The sequence below is a fragment of the Falco rusticolus genome, chromosome 2, assembly GCF_015220075.1.
Source record: "Falco rusticolus isolate bFalRus1 chromosome 2, bFalRus1.pri, whole genome shotgun sequence".
Lineage (NCBI taxonomy): Eukaryota > Metazoa > Chordata > Aves > Falconiformes > Falconidae > Falco > Falco rusticolus.
This window is the reverse complement of record NC_051188.1, coordinates 75,783,670-75,800,603: the sequence shown is the minus strand read 5'-3', so window position 1 is coordinate 75,800,603 and position 16,934 is coordinate 75,783,670. Positions and strand designations below refer to the sequence as shown.

General features: G+C 37.4%; 1 protein-coding gene across 3 annotated transcripts in view; it reads left to right on the top strand.

The window, feature by feature from the left end:
- RCAN1 (regulator of calcineurin 1) overlaps positions 1-16,934 on the top strand; it is a 42,881-nt gene that overhangs the window by 22,774 nt on the left and 3,173 nt on the right. The window contains exons 2-4 of one of the 3 annotated variants that reach the window (XM_037377216.1): positions 10,403-10,594; positions 12,730-12,903; positions 13,896-14,055. In XM_037377216.1, coding sequence (XP_037233113.1) covers positions 10,508-10,594; positions 12,730-12,903; positions 13,896-14,055 — 421 coding nt within the window. In that variant the 5' untranslated portion in view covers positions 10,403-10,507. Of the gene's footprint in view, positions 1-10,402; positions 10,595-10,647; positions 12,063-12,729; positions 12,904-13,895; positions 14,056-16,934 lie in introns of those variants that run through there. The other 2 variants (XM_037377217.1, XM_037377215.1) reach the window with 2 other exon arrangements.

Genomic DNA, 16,934 nt, shown 5'->3' with positions numbered 1-16,934 from the left:
ACATAATGCAAACTTGACAACAGTTCATGTATTTTAAGCTCCTATTAAAAAATCTTGTAAGGGTCTATTCAGTAAACAGCTACTTTCCTTCTTGGCAGTGCTTTTGAAATCTGTGTTTAAAAAAAATAATCAGTGGGTTATTTGAATCTTTTTCTGTTTTTTTGTTTTTGGTGTGTGTGTGTGGGGGGGGGTTTGTTTTGTTGTTTTGTTTTTTTTTTAATCCCTTGGTGGAGTAATTGTGGAGTGGATGGCTTCTGTCTGCAGAGAAATGGCTGAATTCATTGCTTGGCTTCATAGAAACCTTAGTGATGTCCATAGGTGATGCATACTTCTGTGGTTAAAAACTCTGGATCCCATGGCATTATGGCTTTCTGCTGAAAGGACACACAGCTTCAGGGTACAGTCTGTAGTTTCAGCCTTCAAATAAATGTTTGTAATTGCGTAGAGAACTAATCTGAGTAGGATTTCTTCTTTATTCTCCTTTTGAAATAATAGCAATAGATGCAGGTAATATTCTGAAAGGTTTTTTCTTGTGTCATGTGAAATGCTGTTGAATTAAGATCAGGAAAATTAGTAAGTTAACTGGCATTCATTGGAGCAAGCCCAGGCTGCAATTCACATGTCTTAAATAGATGAAATTAAGTGAAGGGAGAAGAAATAAAGTTGAAACTTTCAAGAATTACTGATTAAACGGTAAACAAAATTCTCTCACACGTTTTGGAGATCCTATGAGGAAAGACTGATTGCTCCAAACCATTCTCTGTCTTTTTTTTTTTTTTTTCCAAAAGGAAAGTGCTTCAAAGTTGCTATGAAGTTATGGGACTGTAGACAAGATGTTATGCTACTTCAGCAAATATCATCAAAGAGTAATAATAGCTCTTGAAGGTTTTGAATCAGCTGTACTCCATCTGTGAGGGGGAGTAGTCCACAGGATAACTCCTGTGTATTATCTTTGGGTGTAAGACTATACCCAAATTCTAAAAAGTCTACCAGAGTAATATTGAGAAACCGCTTCTGTGAGGAAGAACCACCAAGACCACTGGTTTGAATAAAGGTAGCACCTTGCTGTTATGTTGAGGGAATAAATAAAGTGTTTATTGCAGTGATGGGCCAGGCTGCCTTTTTTTACTTTCATTAGCCTTGAGGAGCCTGCATCTGTTCTGGAGAAACTACGACTGCAGAATTGCAAGGCCTTCCAATAGGAAAATAAACGTGGAACTGAGGAGTGAATACAGCTGTATGCTTCCCTATTTATTACTGTTTTGTTTAACTAGCCATGGTGAACTGATTTGATTCCCAAATGTGATCATGGAAGATTCTTTGCAGCTCAAAAGCTCTGATTCTATTTGAGTGCAGTCAGATAGGAATGGCTGGGTTTTGGTTTCCACCATCAGTTGTCACTTAACTTGTTTTGAAATTTTTGCTTAATGTATTCTAGACATGTCATATGGCAGTTCACTCTGTGGAATTGAGGAGTAGAGTCATACCAAAACACAGGTTGGTGGAATGCTCCTAGCAGCCTCCAAAATCGTCAGTAGAAATGATGGCTGGCTTCAGAGTTTTCTGGCACTACAAAACTTTGGAAGTCCTTGTCTAACCAGCTGATCCAAAATACCCATCAGAGATCCTTGGTCATAGGTCTGGAAACCACTAAAATGCTGACTGTTTCAGAAAAGATTTGAAAACAAAACCTTGGCTGCTCAATGAAAAAATAGTTGGCCATCTTAAACTGGTTTATCTGAAGCTTTGATATGCAATGATTCATGCTTTATAATGGTAACTCTTGATTTAGATGTTGAGTAGGGAATAAAGATAAGCTGACATAGATTCATTCCTTCTGCTTTTTTTCCTCTGTACTGACCTTTTATCATTATCTCCTTCATTATCTAGAATGTACAAAGTGAGATAAAAATATCTTTACTTTGTCTTTTCAGAAAAGTTTCAATGGATATGGAAGCATATTGAACCAGAAATGCCACCTGCCTTTTAATCCTGCTGTGATGATCAGTGTGTCTCTCATAGCCAGAAAGCAAAGTATTTTTTTTTTCTCAAGTGATTTAAGAGACTAGGATGCTGACATCAAGCTTTTACTCTGACATATTATAATATATATGTATATTTAGAAGACAGTCTTTAATATATGAATCTGGATCATAACCTTACCCAGTCATCTCAAAGTTTAGTTTTAAAAAACTCCCATTTTGTAAAATCTATCATGTCTTCATCTCTGTACTTGTATATGAATATATCGAAACAGATCATAGTTTAGTGGCTTGGGTTTTTTATTTCATAAATCAAATCTAGGTTCGGTGTTCTGTTAGTGTTTTTGATTTGTGTTGTATATCCTGCTTCTAGCTCCAGGGTGGAAGGCAGACATTTTGAAAGTGCGTGCTTGCTACTGGAACATCTGGGTATTGGGGAGCTGTGACCACACTGGCTTCGATTTGATAGGGTTTGAATAAAATAGTATCAGTTTTGGGACTGGATGTGATGTACTGCTGGATCACTTTCTGGGGTCTTTTTCCTTCTGACCATGAGAGAGATTTACAGAACTTGGTTTCTGTGTCTTTCACTTAACATCCTCTTTTGTAAACTGTCGTGATGTGTTTGTCTTTATGCAAGAACTTCCATTCCTCATCACTTCTTGCTTTGGCTGCTGAAGATAGTTCTAGTTATGTCACTGTCAACACTTAAAAGGCCCATTTCTCTGAAATCTGGTCCCTTTTCAGTCTTGAAACATGGTATCTTTTAGATGCCAGTGTACAAGTCCAGCAGCAACATTTCTTTAGTGCCCCTTAGTTCACCCTAATGCATGGGCAATGTGCAGAGGCAGCATTGGAGTGCAATGCTCCAGCTGTGGTAAGTGTCAGAATATGTATGACGTGCTTAAAGAATGCATGAATCCAACTCTAAGCATGTGCCCTATCCCCTGGACCTCTCCCTCTGCTGAATCTAACTTATAAATAACTTTACAGCTGTTCCTCTTTACAAAACAAAGTGTTCTTCATCTTCAGAAGGTGGCCCCTCACTAAAGAAATAACTGTCGGAAGGGCTGTTTTTGTTTTAGTAGCTGATGTGTGTAGCATGTCCCTTCTTTCTTAAATTGTTTCATCATACAAGTCTATCTGTTAATTACTGTCTAGGTGGTGGTTTTTTTTTTTTCCCCACGCTGGCATTCAAATAAATAACCTTGAAAAGGTCAGGCTGCTGCTGATTCTTCCTAGTTATAGTGGTAGGAAGAATACCTCATGCTTCCTTTATTTCATAGTTACACAGTGCTTATGAGACATTACTTTATATCTTGGGGGGTGTGGGAACATTTTTTAAACAAATAACTTCCTTCAGTTCTGCTGTAAGTAGTTTACAGATGCTTTTTCTATAGTATGCAAAAATGGCCTATTAACACATTTTGGTTTAAAAGTCCTTGTTCTTTTTTAGTTCATAATAAATATAGATGATCTTTGGAGAATTTTCCTCTTTCCCCTTTTTTAATCTCCACTCGGAGGAAAGGATTTATATAGACACCTATATTTATAGAAGCCTTCAACGAGTTTAAGTTAGAAGAGTTGTTTAAGGATTTCCTGCCCTTCCCTTTCCATAGTTAGCCTTTTCTAGTGTTGCATGTGCACTGCTTCCATGATGAGTTAGTGTATACACTGTACTATTGTCCCTGTTGCCTTTTCTTTCTCCTTTCTGCCTTAAATAGAAATAGATAATCAACACTGCAACTGTATCCAGCCATGGGAATAATCTTATTTACATTTGTCTTGGTTAAAGATTATAATCTTGTAATGGATTGAACTACAGTATTGCTGGACAGTCTTTTTTAGGTATTTTTGTATACTTCTAAGAAGCATCTTCTTGAAGGTTGTTTTGATCATTTGAAACCAAATTCTCTCTCTGTGATGGGGGTGGAGGAATGTTTATGACTGACCTTGCAGGAACTTTCTCCTTCCCTTTTTCAGTCCCTCTACCCAAATACTGCAAAAAGACTTTGTTTTTTATGATATATTCTTTCTATTGTAAATATATTGCCTGTACATAATTTTGTAATTAAAGTGAATCAGTTAATGAATTTAAATAGAAATAAATACAGGAGAAATGGGTAGAGTTTTTTGGAAAAACTTGTTTTGATTGGCATTTATTCTGTAATTTTAGGTATATAAAGGTATTTGAGTCTTGCATCTTAAGATGACTAAGATGTGTATTATCTTAGTAAAGATGCACAATCTTCATAGCTTTTCTGCTTTGCTTTTACATTTTTTTCCCTGACTTCTTAGAAGATGGTCACTCATTTCTCTGCTCTGTTTTCTGTTTGGAAGAGGAAAAGATTTTCCTGGAACAGCTAAAACTTTAAAAATGGAGGTGGCACTGCACACCAGGACTGTGGTCTTCAATTTTTAGCATAAACTGAGTCTAGCCATGTCTATCTGCAATAAGTATCTACACTAATATACAAAATATGCTAGTGATAATAGTGCAGGACTAATGTTTTGATAAATATTGTTGACAAGTATTTGAGCTTCAGTTTTGAAACATTTCTTTTTACATCTGAAAATAACATCCAACAGTTCAAAGGTTTATAGCCATTGAATACTTTTTTTCAAATAGTGCTCCTATATAGTACTCGGCATGATGATGTAGTACAGATAGATAGGTTTTTCTTTTGTGTGTCCTATTACATGGAATCAGATGCTTAAATTTTGTTAGAACTGCACAAATTTTTGTCTCTATTTTTATGACTGGAAATTCAGTGACTAAAATACTTGTAAGCATATGAAATAGTGAATGGTCATGTGTTTGCTGTTCCACATTATAAACAAAGTTAATGAGAGGAGCTGGTGATGACAGTCTTAACTCCATGCTTCATGCCCCTTTTTCCATTTTGTCATTGTGTGGGTGTTACCTTGACTTAATACGCTGCACGTAGCACTGTGTAATTTGTAAAACCAGTTTGTGTACTTATAGTGCTGTGCTCTGTGATTTCTTTACTGTAAATAAATTTGCAAATATTATTTGTGCAGTTTATTCTGTAATACTGAAGACTCTTTTTGCTTGTTAAAAAGGTGTTTTGCTGCAGATAATTTCTCTGCTGAGGTACAAGTGAAATATATACATTGAGTTAGTAGTATCTTTCTGATGATCTGATGAATGTATAGATTATATAATCAATGAGTACACAAGTTTGAAAAACTTTGTTTTTCATTATCACAAATCAGAAGAAACTGTCCATTAATGCTTTCAGTTGTATGATAATTCTGACTCCCTTCTTCTGCCTCTGTTTTTGATCTGGTTTTGACTGGCATGAGAAGAATTTGTACTGCTAAGTTAGGGGCTGTGTGTTACTGCCTGACTGCATGAGTAGGTGTATAGCCATTCCAGTGTTCTGGATTAGACATGAAGGTTGCCAGTCTCCCAGTGCTTATGCGATTGTAAGGATTTTTAGGAGAAAAGCATACTAAAGTGTGATTGGTCTGCTGTGAATTTTACTTCCTAACAGATCCTGTTAGACTTGCAAAAAGGAATCATGTCCAGGTTGTCTTTGTTTTGGGTTTTTTTTTTTTTGGGGGGTGGAGGTGGATGGCAGGGATGTTGATTCTTAGTCTCATTTTACCAGCCACAAATGAACTGTGCAGACATTTTAAGGCAAGTGACTTAACTCGCTGCTCTTGCTCCTGGCTCTTTGATTGAGCCAGCCGGCATTGATGTGACTTCTCTCGCTCATCAGGTAAGTTTCAAAACAAAGCAAACCCCACAACACAAACCTCCACATGAAAACAACTCATGTTTTGGATCCCAAGGGCAGGGAAAAGAAGGTTTTCCAATGATGGAGAAAGTTACTGTTTCCTGATGGCAGTGTTAGTTAAAGGCAGTAGGGAAAAATACACTGTCAAGGACATGTGCTCCTTAGACGTTCGTATGTTAAACTTCCTTACTTTTTCAGTGGGTCTGAGTTCTGGGGATTTTTTGGTTTTACCTGAATGCACACTGAAGCCATGCTCTAGATGAGTGTTAAGTTCTAAAAGGAACATTTATTAGCTTTTCCCATTCTCTCTTTTAGTGTGCAAGCTAAAACAAGCAGACACATAGCACCCTGTACCAACAGAGCAGTGCAGACTAGAAGGTTGCCTGAATTCAAGTGTGTGCTAGTGTACACAGAGCAGAGCTTACTGAGCCCTAGGCATGCATGGATAGTTCTGCGAGCTCTTTATACCATACTGTCTGCCCTTCCCTCTTCCAACCGCTAGGAAGATGAAACTAGTAAGTATGATTATTCATTCTAGCTGACTTCAAGATGTTTGTCCCTGTTGTAAGGGCTAAGGCAAGATAATTAACATGAAAACAGGAATAGAAACTATATGTTGATAGCAAAAGATCAGCAAGAATATATAGCGGGAGTACAGGGATTACATAAAGAGCACCCTCCAAGGGCAATTGTAAAAGTCTGCCAGGGATATGAGAGAAGAATGGACTGTATTTTTCTAATGTATAGCTTGTAGGCAACCATTTTATTAGCTTACAGAATTGCCAACATGCTTACATCCATGTTAATTTGCTTCCTCAGATTGTCAGCTTTGCTAATGTAGTTATCAGCAATGAAAGTAATTTTTGTGAGTTGCCTTTTTTCTCCTTCTGTGGTCTCATTTAATTTCCTCCTTTTCTGTGCCTTACCTATTTTACTGCATGTGGAGATTAAAATATAGAACTATTTATGGCATTCGATCGTTTTGTATTCCTCCTCTTCCATACGCTTATTTGACTCCTTGTTTCTCCTTTCACCCCCAAAAGTAATCAAAAAATGGTCTGTGTTAAATTTCTCTGCCTGGGAAGTCTTACTAGTGGAGAATCTGTCAGGTGCTATTGATGTTACAGAGTAATTTAGGTCTTCATTGAGCATCTTGTCTGCAATTTTTAAAACTCAGCTTTTAAAACTTGAGCTCCAGAGTCTGTACCTTTCAAGGGAAAGGTGAAACCTGAGGAAGCAGGGCTGACCCACGTCATACTATTCTTACCCATTTGCTTTCCCTGATTCTTGTTGCCCAAAGTACAGCAGCATTCTGTTGCACTGATGAAGTTTGTGTTCTTTAATATCAGACATTATTTGGTGTCTAGATGACAGCAAATATCTACGCAGGTGGTCTCCATGCCCTTGTTCTCTTTGTGTAGGTCACTAGGGAGTCTCAAAGAGAAGACAGAAAGCAGCAGTCTCTGGGATGAAAAACTGCACTCTGATAGTATCAGAATGTCTAATCTAGAAGTTCTGATAGTCTTGCCATGTTCTTGTTCCAGACAGTTCGTTAGCATGTGGTTAGCAAATGTTACAGGACCTGAACATGCCAGAAGAAACATTGCAACACTGTTCAGGATTTTGTAATGGTGGTTTTGTAACTTTGATTCTTGATTTCTACAGTAGATCTCAGGGCCCTCAACATAATGCTGCTACCCGAAATAGCACTTCAATAAATGAAGCAGGGGTAGTGATATTTTTTTTATTTTATTTTGAGAAAGTATGTCCTTATGTTTGTTTTTAATAATTCAAGGTAGTTTATTTAATCCAGTAATCAAGACACTGTAGACTGCGTTTTTTTTTCTAATCAAGCATATCAGTAAGGATATTAGACCACTTCAACATGAATTTTGTAAACTCCCCACCAAAAAAAAAAAACCAAACCCAAAAAACCCACCCCCACCTAGTTCCTGGTTTATTCTGTGTTGCAAATGGATTTTTAGTATGCAACCTCCCCGCCCCCTGTTTCTTTTAAGAGTTATTGGTGACGGCACCTTACCAAAAAAATAATGTTGATAATGATAAAATGAAACAGAGTAGAACTAGTTTCTTTTCTTGGTCTTTTTAAATGGGCAAAGTAAAAAGCTACTGTGTATCAGTAGAAAACCCAATGTATATTTTAAATCTGGAGAACACTGTGAAAAATCTGTTTTGTGAGGTGTTAAATGTTCTCAAAAATGGTTTGTTTACAGCTAACAGTAATACAGCAGGCTGTTGTCCTGTTTTCAGTAATAAAGTTATATTTGAAAGATGGCTGTAGTAAGCCTTGAAAGGTCATTTTCCTTGAGTCTCAGTAATGTGTTGGTGGCCTTGAGGATAGCAATCAGAGGTATTTTTAATGTCTTACTCTTCATGGGATCTGGGCATAAAAATGTAAGTCTAGAGTTAAAGAGTTACAAGTGCCTAGGATCTACCTGTCCTACTTTCAACTGTGAAGTCCAAAATAAGGCTTTTGAAGACTTATACAATCACTGGACTGCTAGGAAGCTTTGACACACTTAGCTGTATAAAGGTCTGCAGCTAAGCTGCCGAAAGCTTCGTTCTGTTGAGCAGCTCAAACTGCCTCCTGTGTAGGCCAAATGATGCTCTACAAAAGAGGTATTCTTTCCACCTGTCACCCACAGAGATGCTGCAGTCACCTCTGTAGCCTCAGAGTGTGCCAAATGACTGACTCAGTAGCAGGTTAAGGGGGGAACCTTCTTTACTTTCTTATCAGTAGCTATGACATCTACTATGTGGAAAGCTTGTTTTTGTTTTACGCTCAGGTGATTCACGGCCATATTTTCCAGATGAGCATCCTGACCGCTGGTCTATGGAGTCATGCTTAGTGCTTCCAATTCTGAAGTCTTTAAGATACTCAACAAACCTAATTCCAGGGCAAGGGCAGGATTCGAGACATACTCGGCATGATTTTCAGTGTGAGCTCAGGTGATTTGACGTGATGGATGTTTATGAATCCTCTTCTTAAGTATCTGTGTTTCTGGGTACAGGTCATGGGCTTGGGAACTCAGACCTGTTCTCACTGTATGTGTGCCCAGTCCAGATCTGGACAGTGTTCCTGTGAGCTTGGGGAGAGGAAAGGAGCTGCTGTTTCTTCCTATCTTTGTCAGGTACCCGGTATGTTAGGTGCTCCTGGAGTACTGGAGGCTTGTAATCTCTTTCTTTTTTTCAGAGTTTATTTTAATCTCACTGACAGCATCTATACTTGTTGTTGAGTTGTCCTTCAGAGAGCACCTTCTGTTTGACTGAGCTGAGCTTATGCTTAAGTGAGGGCTTCTGAAAAATGGTGCTAGGAAGTTGGTCTTGAGTAGTCTTTCATGCTAAGGTAACTTTACAATAGCAGAGATTTTGACTACTAAATGGGGATTTTAGCCTGTGGAACAGTAAACGTCCTTAACTTAAGCAAGTAAGTAGAGCCCATGTAAATAGGGAAGGCTATTCATGTGAATAGTTATACCTGATGAAATATTTATGAAATAAGATTTGTAATCTTATGGCTGCCTCTTGTTTGTAGTATTTCATAAAACTTGATGCTTCTGTTGTAGCCCTATGTTATAGTAAAATGAACTACACTTAGGATTTTGACTTAATTGTAAATTTTGATTGGATGTTGCATAGGAGAGTTCCAAATAGCTTGCAAAAGCTTCTGTTTAAACTTAATGAATTACTTTAAGTGTTAATGATTTTTTTAAATGGTTCTTGATTTAAAAGCAAACCACAAAAACAAAGAAACAAAAATCCCCACAAAAGCAAAACCAAAACCCAGCACCCAAAAAAACTGTTCCTGTGCTACTTTTTGGGAAATGTTGTGTAACTGGGATACAAATAAACCATAAAATGTCAGAAATGTAGGCTTCATACCTCATCACTGCTGTCAGTAGTTCAGGTTGCCTATTAAAACTCTGCCAGCAGAATTCTGATGAAGCTCCTGTTATTAAATAAAAAAGGGGGAAAAAACCAACCCAACCCCAAACCATCCCCAAACAAAACACCTCAACAGTTTGAGGCACAGAATGAGTTTTTAATAAAGTGAGAATGGTAATTAGTTGACATAGTTGCTTTGAAGAAATCTTCAAAATGAATTCTCACTGTAATGGGGGGGAAAAGTATTTTCCAAAATCAATTCCTCCTAATCTCTACATTTCAGTCTGTGTATTTTTTCCACAAAATTACCAAAAGCTATTGACCTGAGGGATTTGTTTTCCGTTCCAAAGTCTTGAAATTTCCCTCCTGGCTAATTACAGCCTATTACTCTAGACTTTGGTCCTTTAGCAGTAACATTTTCCATCTTAAGATGGTTTGTCCCATTCCAGTGAAGAGCATGTTGTCTGAGCACTGAATGGAATTACTACCAGTGGAAACTATGCTGCAAGAGGCTTGATAAAGCAGCTGCTGTGCAAACCTCAGCTGTTTTTTCCATCCTCCCGAGCACTGGTAATTAGCATAGGGAAGCTGACTAATGTGCTGACGTCACCTCTTTCCAGTCCCAGCTTACATTTTGTTCCTGACTGCCTTAAAGCATGCAGGACTTTGTTCAGGAATTCGCTGTCACATACAGGATGCTCTGAAGCCTTCCCTTTTTTTTTTTTTTTTTTTTTTTTTTTTTTTTTTAAGGGGCTGGACTTGTTTCCCTTATAAACGCTGCCTGCAGGACCAACGGCTTCCTTAAAAGTCATTGGTTTCTGTGGAACAGCAAGCATCGCTTTGGCAAAGCACAAAATGCATTTTAGAAATTTTAACTACAGTTTTAGTTCTCTGATTGCCTGTGTGGCAGATAGCGATGTCTTCAATCAAGCAGAAACAAGGGTATGCTTTATCTTTTGTGTTTTATTTTTGCAAACTATTGGAATACTGAAGTATATAGGTGCTGATTCACACTGTTTAAAATATAGATGCCTTGATAGCTTTTTGACTTGTAAGAAAACTTCAGTTTGATGTAAGGGTCTTGGGTCATACAAGTCTGCAACAATATGCTCTGATATAAATGACTATTCTGGAAATTATTAGATCTTAAGCTATGTGTTTTTGCAAACGATCAGAAGTTTACCTCCAGCCTGTCTTGACTATCTGTATAGTGTATTCTTCTCTTGCATATGTGTTTTCAGCAAGCGTTTAAATAGTAGTTTTGGTAGTAAGAGTCACATAACTTTTAGTACAATTTACACTTTTCATGGGTTTTTTTGGCTGGCAATGTAGTTAAGAGCATAATGTTAACACTATAAGAAGTCCTTTTGGATTTATATTTAACTGATTAGACTTAATATAATGTAGAGTAATCCAGTCCTGGTACAGCGGAATGTTGACTGCTAAGATACCTTAAGGACAAAAATAACATTTTGCTTAGTGTTGTGTTGATAGAATGACATTTATGACCTCTATAATCACACATATTTTAAAAACTATATATATTGCACAAATCTTGCAGGTACTCCCTGAATTTAAATGTTGAATGTGAACTTCAAAATGCAATTAGCGTGGGTTTGACTTACTTCTCGTGGTTGCATCCAGCTCTTTCTGGAGTAGAGGAGGTTAACAAATACAAGCTATGTGTGCAGAGGGTCCTGGTCTTGTTTTAGAGCTCATTTTGAAGAAGCTTAAGTGTGGCTCAGCAGACAGGGGCAGGACAGCCTTGATATTTTAAAATATCTTTGAAATATAGTGGTTCTGTACAGCTGTGGTGAGTCTGTGAAGCAGAGCTTTTCAGGAAGGAAAATGAAATTTTGGAGTAATTGCTGCCTTCTTATGTAATCTTTGTTGCTTTTTTCCTTACTAAGTCAAATTCTAACAGTAAAAAAAAATGAAGCAATGTGATTTTACATAGTTGTTTATTTTGGCTTTGTATTGAACTTCTAGTAAGCTTTTATGAAGAGAAGATACTTGAAAGTATCTGAAATCTGAATGCTTGATCTCATGCCATTGTTGAAATAAGGTTTGTGACTGGTTACTGTGTTCTCAGTGTGAGCCTGAAAGCTCACTTGGCAAGAGCATGGCCGCTTCAGAACCTCCTGTTTCTTTCTCCTCCTCCTTTGGTCCGGCGTCCTGAAGTAAGAGTGTAAGCAGTTGTCATAAAAAAGATATGAAATATAGGCAAGTTGGGTTTGTATAGATGCCCTAGGAGCACAAACCTGAAGTGCAAAATGGAGATAGCCAGCTGTTGGTAAAGGTGCTTCAGTCTTTTCATGCCAAAAGGACAGCAAAGTAACTCAACTGAAGATCTATGAAGATAGGAGGTTTTGGTCCAGTTCCTACTCTTACCACACAGTCAAAACAGAAGGTGTGTCAAAGACCCTTCAGGAGCTGTATAGTTAGTACTTTAAGATTGTTATTATTTTTTAAACATAGTGGGAGCCTTTTGAGAATTTGGTTCCAGAAATAGAAGAGGCTATTAAACTAGAGTTCAGTAATATGTTCATTTTCCTAAATGAAAGTAGCAGCTATTAAACCAGATGTTCATGAACTTCATTATGCATGCTGAGTCACTGAAGAAAATTACATTTACCTTGCAATATGCTTTATTTTTTTCTCTATTAAAACTGTTGTGTTGGCTTCCTTGAAAGTTGCACACATAGACAAAGGCATGCTTGGCAGACTTTTTTCAAGGCCTTTGGATATTAATTTTATAAGACAAGCATTTGTTTTCAATATCTTACTAATACTACTGTTTCTAGTATGTTGCTATCTCAGATTATGACGTCCAACACGTCATTAATGATAATAATCTATTTTTTAATAAGGAAGAAAAAAGCTGCTGTAGAGAAACAATGATAGGTTAGAAAAATTCATTATAAAAGAGAAAAAAACCAAATCTAAGCTGTTATAAATACATCAATATTCAAGAGTGGTAGTATGCCCCTACTAGTAACTGCAATTTATTTCTGTATTTTTTTAGAGAAAATGTATAGTTTGTCTATTCACTTTCTTCTCTGCTCCCTTCTTTTCAGGCCAAATTTGAGTCGCTGTTTAGAACGTATGACAGAGATACCACCTTTCAGTATTTTAAGAGCTTCAAAAGAGTACGAATAAATTTCAGTAACCCTTTATCTGCAGCAGATGCTAGGATCCAGTTGCACAAGACAGAGTTCCTTGGAAAGGAAATAAAACTGTATTTTGCTCAGGTAAGTGTTTTTGTGATTATCCTTACAAGGTACTAAAGCATAACTCACGATAAGCTTCCACAGGTCTTCAATCATGCTAATAAACACTGTTAATTTTTTTTATTTGATTAGAGAATCACAGATTGTTCCAAACCTACAAGTATTTGGACACTGTTGCATAGTTTTGCATTTGTCTCCTGTATTGTTTTGATAACCTTGGGGAAAGGGAATAGACGATAGTAATAGGAATAGAGTTTAGTGGGGTGGGGGAAGCCAAGTGTGCTCTGCCAACAGTACACACACACACACACACACGTGTGCTCAGGTAGTATCTGAGGGAATCCAAAGTGTAGAGAGCTGCACATTCAGGATTCTGCCTGTTGATCCTACTCTTGTTACTGCAAATCGTTTGTTTAGCACATATTTGTACTTGCAGATCAGCATCAGTGCAGCAACATAGCTGACTAGCATCCACTGCTAAAGATGCAAAACTCTCAGGTTCTGGTAATCTGGGTACGTTTTGGTAGCTGCTGTGTATTTTCCTCCGTAAATTTAATGGGAAAATTAATCTATGTGTGTCTGTTTCAGATGTCCCTAGGGACAGTCCTGAAGGAGCCAGTTTATTTATATACCTTCTAGAATTCTCACCACTCTCACTTGTGGTAATGAGTTTCAACACCATTTGTCATTAGGCCTTAAAGCCCATATCCAGCTTCCTCCTATTTCAGTATTTTAAGGGCAGATATTTTCTGGTGAAATTTTTGTAAAGCTCCATAATGAGAAGATGCGGATGTGCATACTTCATTGCATGTTTCATCAGAGTTAATGAATGTGGTGGCTTGTCTGTATTTTGTATACTGGGTCTTTCATATAGCTCTCTTCAATAGTATAGTTACATGCTGCCACCTTGAGTGCCTGTTACAGCATAACATCTCTCCAAACCTTAAAACTCCTCATGAATGATGGTTTCATTGATAATAGTGAAACAGCTTTTGCTTTTATGCTTTTTTCAGACTCTGCACATTGGAAGTTCACATTTGGCACCACCAAATCCAGATAAACAGTTCTTGATTTCACCTCCTGCCTCTCCACCTGTTGATTGGAAGCAAGTAGAAGATGCTACTCCAGTTATTAACTATGACCTTTTATATGCCATCTCCAAGTTAGGACCAGGTAAGGAGGAGTAGAAACACTAGAATTTTGGTTGAGTAAAACACCTTTAAAACTTTCTGAATTTCTAGAACTTCTTAAATGAATTGCTACCTACCAATTAAATACGTGATATCAGAAAAAGTGTTAGTAAATGGTGGTTTCTTGTGCACACTGTAATTCCACAGGATCACTTGGAAGGCCCAGACCTCCACAATGTGCTCTGTTTTGGGGCTTGTAGAGAGTATGAATGTTGTTTCAGTAATATATTAGCTTGTTAATCAGACTTTTCAAGAAGCGGCTTCCTAAAAATGAAGAGGCAATTGTGTAGTTGTGTAAGTTTAGAAGGGATGGGAAAGTCCTGTTTCAGATTGTCTCAATCAACCAGTAACAGCTGGGTGGCTCTGTGCTAGAATTACCTCTGCATCTGAGATATAGTATGTGTAGGAGGGGAAATGATCAGTATCAACTCAATCTTCTTTTGGAGTTAAGAGGGAGAAGTTTCTGCCACTCCTTGCTCCTTCTAATTATCATCTGCTGCAATTCATTCATTTATTGGAAACTCTGTGATAGCTTTACCCTATGAAAGCAATAAAGTTTATATCAGGTTCCTCTTTTTTTTTTTTTTTTCCCCCCCATTGTCCAAAGTAAAGGAGATATTAAGGATGTACACTTGCCACTTATTTCTAGTGCTGTTCCCTAAGTTGTTTGTCATTTCATCTAACCATGTTTATAGGTCTATTTATTAAAAATAGATAGCACAACAGATAGGAGAAACAGTTCTACCTGCTACTTGTGTTTTAAACCAAGTACTGCTTTCAGAAATGGATGTAAAATTTCACTAAATTGAAGTTTTTATTTTAAATATGGTTCCACTTTTCAGTGATTAATGATTGCGTTCCTTCATGTCATTTTAGATCTCTGTTAAGACAACCTTCTTAATGAGAATTGGTGCAAATTATATTTCCCAAGTTCTATAACTCTGATTTAACTTGTTTGCAACTGTACTATTAAGTTTAGGGGAGAGAAAAAATGGCCAAATTTAGTAGCAGTACCAAAGAGAATAAAAACTATAGTCTAAATCATTTTACTGTAGTATTTTTATATAGCTGTTTACCTACCAGTTTGGGGAATGCGTCTTATTATGTCAGTAGTAAAGGATGGAGAAGAGGGTAGGGCAGGACTTTTATTCCTCATGCATCAGCTTTCTATGTAGCAGTTTATGGTTGACTGTACGCTGGTGATACCCAAAGATTCTAGTGAAAGTAACGGGCATCTCACAAACCGCTGGGGAATTATTTTTACCTGTGAAAATTCAGCCCTTTGCAGTTTGTGGAGGGACAAAAAATCTATGCTTATGCTGGCATAAAAAATGGGGTAGATTATTGCCAGTTTTTAATAAATACCATCTTTTAAATGGTGGGTGAATTATAATGGCAAGAACAATTTATAGGAAAGATACTACAGTTAGAAGTGGAGGTATAAAATGCTGCCACAAATAATTTGTTTATCCAGAAATATGTAAACTAAGCAGATGAGCCTGCATGTAGGTCTTTAAAACCATCCGTCAAGATTACAGCTGACATACTGAATGTTTTTTCAAAGATTTTGTTTTCCTGAAATCAGTTTTTGAAAGAGAAGTCCCATAAGACTCTGCTCACTGGAATAAAAGTTTTTTGACGGAGCACATGGAATGAATAAATAAATAATGTTGCAGCTTACTGATTTTTATGAAAGTTCAGAGCTTGCCCCGTGAGTGCTGCTTTCTTTACTACAGGCATTTCTTTTAAGTTTTAGCAGTACAAAAAAACCCCACCCTGCAAGTCTTAAAATAAATACATAAGCATTTACTAAGCAGTAAAAGCTGGTCCTTTTTTCCCCTGAAAGTTCTGTTACGGAGATGCCCTGCAGTAAGGTCATTGGAAGATCTGTGATCCTGTTTTTCCATGAGATTTTTCATTTATATTGTGAAACATTGAGCCCTGTAAAGCTCTGCCTCTTGACTGTGATGTCCATTGGAACATGGAGTTAATGACTTGGTACCAAGGAGCAAGGCAGTGGTTACTTTATCCCAGTGGCTTGTGTGTTTCTGAAGAACTGGAGGCAAAAGCCTTTTCTTCTATGGAACTGCCCTTTGTGCCAGTTACCTTTCCTAAAGTTCTTGGGGAAACAGAGCAGAGACCACTTTAGAGCCTTGACACACTAGTGTGTGCTGCTTGCCATGGGTGTTAGCTCTTTTGAGCAGCTGATGTACAGATAACCGTAATGGTCTTAATGGAGACTGTTCTTTCCACAGAGAGGTAATGAGTATAAAGTAACAAGAAACAAAATTCAAGGTAGCTGACCAGAGAAGGGGTAAAAAGAAATAGTTTGCCCTTTCCCTGATCTAATGGAAGATTAAATTATTTAACACCTAGTTAGATTTAAAACAAATTCTTTGTTATGGAAAAAACAGATTTCAGATCAGTGGTTAATAAAATTTGTGTCATAGCACTTCTACACACTGATTGTATTGTGTTTCACATTATATAGGTATGAAGCTTGCTGTCTAGCTCTGCTGAATGCTAGAACAGTCTTAGAGCACCTCTGAGGTGGGAAGAACTGCATCCAGCTTTCTTAACAGTAAAAGGATTTTGGGGGAAGGAAGGTCCTGTAGTTTTGCCATCATTCAGGAAAACAAAGTCTTCCTGAATATGGTACAGTGTATAGAAAATGTTTTATGCTTTAAAATGACAAAAACCCACCAAGAAAATTTATGCCTGCTCATGCAGAATGCTTTCTTGAATGCCTAGGGTGATTTATGTAAACTTGCTTTCAAGTGAGCAGCTGAGCTATGTTGCTTTGAAAACAGAACCTAAATACTTGAGGGTGGTGAACATGACTTGGCAATGCAGCTGCCTGCA